Below are 7073 nucleotides of genomic sequence, written 5' to 3'. Positions count from 1 at the left end.
TACTTTGAACAGTCCTACAACCCGGTTCCAAGTCCGAAGAATAGCGAGTCAATTCTAGTTGTGGTCCGGTTTGAATTCGGGAGAAGATTTGGAGCTTCGGGAAGCTAGAAAGGTAATTATTTCTTTTAATCCTAATTTAATGTATAGGTTTATGTTTAGTATGCATGTTAATCACTAAATTAAGTTTAGTTGCAATTATGGTAAAAATCCGATCTTATTTCTGCTGCGTTAGTATGCTACATCATGATCAACCTCAAACCAAACTCCCTTCACCAGTCGAGCTAAAGTGATCGAACATCATGTTCTTAAGGTCTTCCCATGAGGATACTTTTTACCTATTATTGCTCCATCTAAACCAATTCACCTCATCTTAAGCAAATCTCACCACTGCCAGGTTTTTGAATTTTCCTTTGTAAAAATGGGCATTTCCAATTTCTTATATTTGCTCCTACCAGATATACTCAGCCCTTTCTCAATCGCGCCTTGGTCATCTCCCATTTTTCCTTTCATTTTCAAAACAAACCCTTCAACATTCCTAATTTTCCCATCGACGAGTAACAATGTTTTCTCTCAATTCTTCTTCTAGTCGTTCAATGCTTTTGGATAACTCCAGAACTAAATCTTTCAATTCCCTAATGTCCTTCTCATTCGTTTCTAGCCCTTCCTCCGTTTATTTATGCGTCATAGCCCGTGTCACCCCCAAGATATTATGGCTCTTATACTAATTTGTTAAGATATCTTGTCCTGAAACTCAAAAAACTCCCCGACAACAATAACAAAAGAATAAAGCAAAGAAAATATTATGTTAAACATATTGATAGGGCAATATTATCCAATTCATAACATGAGAAATCCAACAAAGAAGACTTAAAAGCAAAATAAGGAAAACCAACAAACAGTACCCATCTTCTTTGAGAAGGTTGGAATCGTCTTTTACCTAAAAAGAGACCTAGGGTAACAATCCCAAAATATTCCTTATTTATACCAACAGTCAAGTGGGACCCACAGACTTTTCTGCACTCTCAAGTTGTCTCTCTTGGAACAACCACAAGTATATTTCCTCTCTTGCCCCTTCTTTTATAAGTATGCAAAATTGAGGTAATCCAATAGTCGCCCGACAATGGTCACCAAGGGTGGCGTTCGGAGTTGGGCATGGAATTTTCTAGATTGAATTAGAAAAAGAAAAGGTAATCTAGATTGAATTTTCTAGAGTGTAAGAAGCCTTGGTGAAAACCATCGATCAATGGTGAAGATGGTCAACAGTCGCCAATGTTTAATTAAGACAATTGGTTGGTTGTCGATCATCAGTCATTAAGTGTCATGGCCATTGGTCATTGACCATCATGACAATAAACACGACATCGATCGATAATTAATGATAACGACTAGTTGTCGTAGATCAAGATGTTCACCTGACGACAGTAACGTCCAAAGCTATAGGTTACCATCGATCAAGATCATCCAGAGTCGACAATTAAGACGATTGATCGTCGTAATCGTCGATCGATCATGATCGATCATCATAGTTGATCGTCAAGTTGGCTAACATTTGTTTTTAATGGTCATCAATGATCAATGATAAGAGGTTGAAGTAAAAAAATTTCTAAAACATATGATATTCAATAAAAAAAAACAAATAACATATTTCAAATCCATGGAGTTTGGTTTCTCAATTCCAGGAATTTTATTCCAATGGTCTAAACATGAGTTTGGCTGCAAATGCCAAAATTCCCTAATTTCAAACTAATGGGCTAAACACTCCCTAATGGTAATAGTGGCAAATTTATAATTCTTATATTATAACAGCAATATTATCAATAACCATAACTATATCCATTAGTGAGACCTACGTCATTTTCAAACGCAATTGAATTGAATACCCTCTGCTCGAATTGTGTTTGTTGATTACAAATTTGACAACGAACCTCACAATTTATTATATTATAGAACACAAGTAAACAACAATAAACATAATCAAATGACATCCACTTATCAAATTAGTATCCATTTATTATGCATCTCCTAGGACAAATATGGCAGGGCCCTTGGGAAATTCTACTTTTCAAGGACAAAATGAGAAGACTTCAAGAGCCATTTTCCATTCACTCCAATGGAAACTATTCTAAATAAAACTTACCAAAACAAAATCACGTGTTTCATCATGTTTCCTCGTGGAAAAATCACTTTGATATGCAATTAACGTATCCTGTTGATTGAAGCATTGAGACTTGTCCTGAAAACCACAACCACCAACTTATATGGTTGTTGAGAAATCGCTTGATTTTTTACTGAAAAATCACTTGGAAGAGCTAGGTGTGTTAAGAAATGCCTTGAGACTTAGTCCAAGGCTTCACCACCGAAATCTGGCCACTCAAGTTATCTGACCCTTTTTCTGCTTTTGCATTTCGGCTCGAATAAGTAAAATCTGGATGACATTTAGCCTGCAAGCTATAGGATGAAATATGGCAAATTATGAATATATTGTATGTTGACATTATAAGTCCTTGCATATTTAGGAAACGATATCTTAACTTTTTTCTATTAATATTATTCCGAAAACTGATATCGTAGACAGAAATAATGAGACTTGCAAGTAGAATAAGGTGTAAGGCTATATATAATTAATTAATAGTTACATTTTTCTAATGTCCAACATCAGGTTTTTCACTTTTTTTTTTTTTTTTTTGTCAAAATTGTTGAAAAAGGCACGCAACAATTACTCAATTTTCTAGAGTTCATAGTGTCAAAACAAATAGCTCTAATACATAATACCTTAAATGCAATGAGAACAAGTGACCTAGAACCAAATACAGGGGTGAGAAGTAAATGGCTTATTGAGTTTATTTATGAAAATATTTGTGCGGGTCAGGCCAGGGAGACAATACAGTCTGGGACGAAATTATGTAAGCTGAGTTCAAATCCAGAACTGGGAAATAATATCTAACTGGATTTTATGGCTTTAGGTAACTTTTATGTTCCCCACCTTCAAATCATATAATTTAGTATCAGAATGACAATTTCTTGTCTATCACCACCGATATTATTAAAAAACACTAGACACTTATTTGTAACAGGAGAGAAAATGATAGATGGGGCTCACGCCCAAGTTATTATTTTTCACATTCAATCATATTCTATGCTAACATCATGTCAAAACAGACCAACAAAACTGGTTGGAAAAAAAATGTTAAAAGGAAGAACAGGCCAGCAGAGGAAATGACAACTACAAAGGCTGAAAAAGAAAGCATACCTCCAAGACTTCTATCCCTGAATAGTCTATACAGAAAAGTAGCATGGCTCCAATTAGCCGAGATTCCTCAATCACATAATGGTTCCTTGACTAGTAAATTCATTTTCTCCTGCAGAAATTTTAGAACATCTTTTCTGCCTTTCTTAATTAATAAATGTCTCAACCTTCCGAATGTGGCACCAGAAGGTCGAATTCCCTTCTCTATCATCTCTTCCAACAGCACACAAGCTTGTGTAGCATTGCCTATCTGACACAGTCCATTAATAAGAACAGAGAATGTATGCATGCTCGGAACAAACTGCTTCTTCTTCATATACTTCCAGATTTTAAGAGCCATATCAAGTTCCTTCTTCGCACAAAACATTTTTATGATCATGGTATAGGAGTCTATGTCTGGTTCACACACTTTGACCATTCTACGAAAGATCTTAAATGCCTCATCTGTCTCACCACGGCCTATTAAGCTATTTATAATGATGTTGCAAGTCCTTGAATTGGGGTTAACACCCTTTAAGTCCATGTCCTTCAACACCCTATAGACATTCTTAATCTTGTTTGCTTTACAAAAAGCACTGATTAAAGCATTATATGCAGCCACATCGGCCACAACTCCATTTCTTTCCATCTCCAGGAATGTAGAGACTGCATCTTCAATCCGGTTTTCTACACCATACGTATGTACCAAAACACTATAGACAAACGATGATGGTCCGCAATTATTATTATCCATTTCTTTTACAATCTCAACTGCTTCGTCGACTCTTCCGGCCTTACAAAGAACATCGACCATAATGCAGTATGTCACTTCATCCGGTATGCAGCCGCTACCAATCATTTCTCTATAAATCTCCCTTGCCTTTGGAAGATTCGGAGCCCTACCCCATCCTTCAATGAGTATGCTGTAAGTTTTTGATTCAGGAACAAATTGGTCCTTCATATTATCAAAAATTTCCTGAGCCTTCCTCACATTTTTGGATTTACACAGCGCAGACAGCAATCCATTAAATGCAGCTACATTTCGTTTCATATTATATTTTTCCATGACATTGAAAGTATAAACAGCTTCCTCTACTTTCTGAGCTCTAGCATACTTTTTCATAATAATACAAAAGGTCTCAACATTTAAAATCTCCTTATTCCTCATAGCATTCACCAAATCCCACACCATCTGGTACTGCCTTATCTTAGCTAAAGACTCAATCATAGAGTGGTAAGCCCTCACACTGTGGACGTAGTTTCGCTGTTTGGAAGCCCATTCAAAGAACCTATAAGCTAACATGCCAGCATTCTCAAATCTTTTAAGGACAGCCTCAGCTATCTCAGGTGAAATCCTAATCCCAGTTTGGTCAAGGGCAGTCTCAAGCGCCAACGAATGGCATGTCATCATGGTTTTACACATACTTTTGATTGAATCTGACACTGTAACAGTTTGTTCACCAGAATTGTACAGCCTTGCAAACAATCTACATAGTGCATGTTTATGTAACCGCCTGTATTTTTCAATACAACTACTATAACGAAAACGCGGAAACATAACCAATATAACCTTTTACAACTTACACAAATCAGTGGAAGCAACTTATTACAAACAAGTTCGAACTAAAAGTATCTAATCTGGAAGAAGCACCCTTTGATGTCCTATGCCAAAATGCCAAACATCACCTGCTTCAAAACCATAACTTGACCTTTCATCTGAAAGCATTTTGGAAAAAACAAAGATAAGTACAAAAATACTCAACATGCAATACTCATATCAAGCTTTGAAATTCATTCTCTTTCAAAACTTTTGAAAAAGGGAAAATCATTCGAAAGCTTTCGGTCAAATGACTCAAACCTTGCTACCAAACAATATTTTCAGGAAAAAAAAATCATTCAAGCAAATAAACTTTCAGAACAAAATCAATTCCAACCTAAATCTTTCAAAACTAATCATTTAAAGCTAAAACTTCTTAATAGGTTTTCAACAAAACCAAAACGTTCAAGCAAACTACTTTTAGCAACTTTGATATACAACACTTTAATACTTCTAAAACATAAATATTTCAATACTTTCAAATACAAAGCTTTCAATCAAACAGTATTTCCAATCAGTTAACACGTTACAACTCTCAATCATTCAAAACTTTCAAATGCATAATACTATAATAGGATAGATGTATAATTGAAGTTGCCCACCAAAAATGGTTACTCATCAGTAACACCAGCAAAAATGGCTACCTGTTGGTAACACCAGCAAAAATGTCAATAATATCGACCAAAACACTAGAAATTGTCTATTAACAAACGACCAGAAATAGCAGAAATGTTGGTTAACAAACCACCAAGACAGATATGACTCAAGTGTGAGGCTATTTGAGTTCAACACACAAATTGTCATTCTGAAGAATGCCAAACCACAAAAATGTGTCTTCTCACAAATAAGTCTCAATTAGAAACACAACAAAATAACATACAATACCCAAACACAAAACTGAAATATCCAAATAACCCCAATCAAATCATCCAGAAACATTTTAAACACAAAATATGGTTTCAAATAGCAATTTCAGAGCCAGTCATCACCAAATCAAATCATTCGAAACTTTTAGAACTTTTCAGAAATAACCAAAACCAAAACAGAAACACTCTCAATGCAAAATCAGTCTAAACCCTTCCAACTATCATTCACAACAGTCACATTCTTTTATTTGACAAAATCAACTAAAAATATACAAAATACTTTCAGTCGCTTCTCAAATCACAAACATGTTTTCTAATAGGAAGCCATTTCAAGCATCGGAAACAAGTTTAGTCAATTTCAATTGGCGCAAAAAATATTTGCAAACATTCAAAGAACACTTTTAACCATTTATCAACTGATAATAAAAAAACATATCATTTACCAAAATTTACATTCTACTTACAATCCTATAATTCTCAACCGGAAATCCCAACAAACAAACTCTTTAAAAGCCTAAACAATAAACACAACGTTTAGGTTAGAACTTAATTAGACAACCTTAATAAACATCAAGAGACTTTTCAACAAAAATATTCTTAACCAAAAACCCACAATAAACCTTAACATTCCGAATTAGTCCAAAACTATAACCAGCAACCTTTCACAAATCACATACTGCTCTAACATTTTCTAGTTGAGTCCGAACTAGTACAAAATGTGTTCAACCTTACAGGACCTTAAGCGAATACTTAGAAATTAACCCGAACACAACAATAAACAAACTCCAAGAGTTAAGAATAATATTCAAAAACTTAAATCCAATTCAAAAAAGGAACTCAAGCTATAATCCTTACCGACTCTTACTTAAAAGGCTCTGATCCTTGCTGGTTGGTGTCTGAACACGTTCAAACTCGTAGGTTGGGGCATGGGTAAACTAATTTGAAGCTAATCGAAGTGTGGGTCAATTCAAAAACGTGAGTTCAGGTGGGTTGTCATCGTCCGAGGCTCGTCACCTACTGCTCTTGGAGGTCGCCGGCGAAGAAGTAGAAGGAGGGATTGGCGGCCGAAGAGGGAGGGATTTCTCAAATTTTTTTTTAATATAAAGATTGAGAGAAAACACCTGGTTTATTATGATATTTCACGAATGTACTAAAATAAAATTTGTTATGTTAGATTAACGAAAATTTTAACTTTATCATTAATATTAATTATATAGGTTTTTCGTAGGGTCTTTTCAAGAGTATAACAAAGTGGCAAAGTATTTATATTGTGTAAAACAATCCCAAAAACAGAAAAAGCTTAGAGGCGCACCGTGTAAAATACCAAAAATGCCCCGTCAACCATGTCGTCAACAACGCGCGCATAATATATTTGCGGTCGTTT

General features: G+C 35.1%; 1 protein-coding gene across 5 annotated transcripts; it reads right to left on the bottom strand.

The window, feature by feature from the left end:
- Positions 1–1912: 1912 nt before the first annotated feature.
- LOC103504097 (pentatricopeptide repeat-containing protein At1g77360, mitochondrial) lies at positions 1913–6821 on the bottom strand. Of its 5 annotated transcripts, none has more exons than XR_001764779.2 (4): positions 6545–6821; positions 5426–5467; positions 3251–4942; positions 1913–2448 (listed from the first exon to the last, which is right to left on the bottom strand). XR_001764779.2 is itself a non-coding variant. In XM_017048134.2 (2 exons), exon 2 carries the CDS (start codon positions 4782–4784, stop codon positions 3318–3320), a length of 1467 nt encoding a protein of 488 aa, XP_016903623.2. In that variant the 5' UTR covers positions 4785–4942; positions 6545–6821; the 3' UTR covers positions 3084–3317. The 5 variants fall into 5 exon arrangements, 1 of the variants encoding a protein (XP_016903623.2); XR_007819784.1 differs by having other exon boundaries at positions 6555–6820; XR_001764778.2 differs by lacking the exon at positions 5426–5467.
- Between the last annotated feature and the right edge of the window lie 252 nt (positions 6822–7073).

This window comes from Cucumis melo, chromosome 3, assembly GCF_025177605.1.
Source record: "Cucumis melo cultivar AY chromosome 3, USDA_Cmelo_AY_1.0, whole genome shotgun sequence".
In the NCBI taxonomy this organism is placed as follows: domain Eukaryota; kingdom Viridiplantae; phylum Streptophyta; class Magnoliopsida; order Cucurbitales; family Cucurbitaceae; genus Cucumis; species Cucumis melo.
Note: the sequence above shows the minus strand (reverse complement) of the source record. Positions and strands in the feature narration are given on the sequence as shown.

What these genes read in the sequence shown, in the direction of transcription:
- LOC103504097 (XM_017048134.2), bottom strand. Translation starts at nt 4,784, where the DNA reads ATGTTTCCGCGTTTTCGTTATAGTAGTTGTATTGAAAAATACAGGCGG.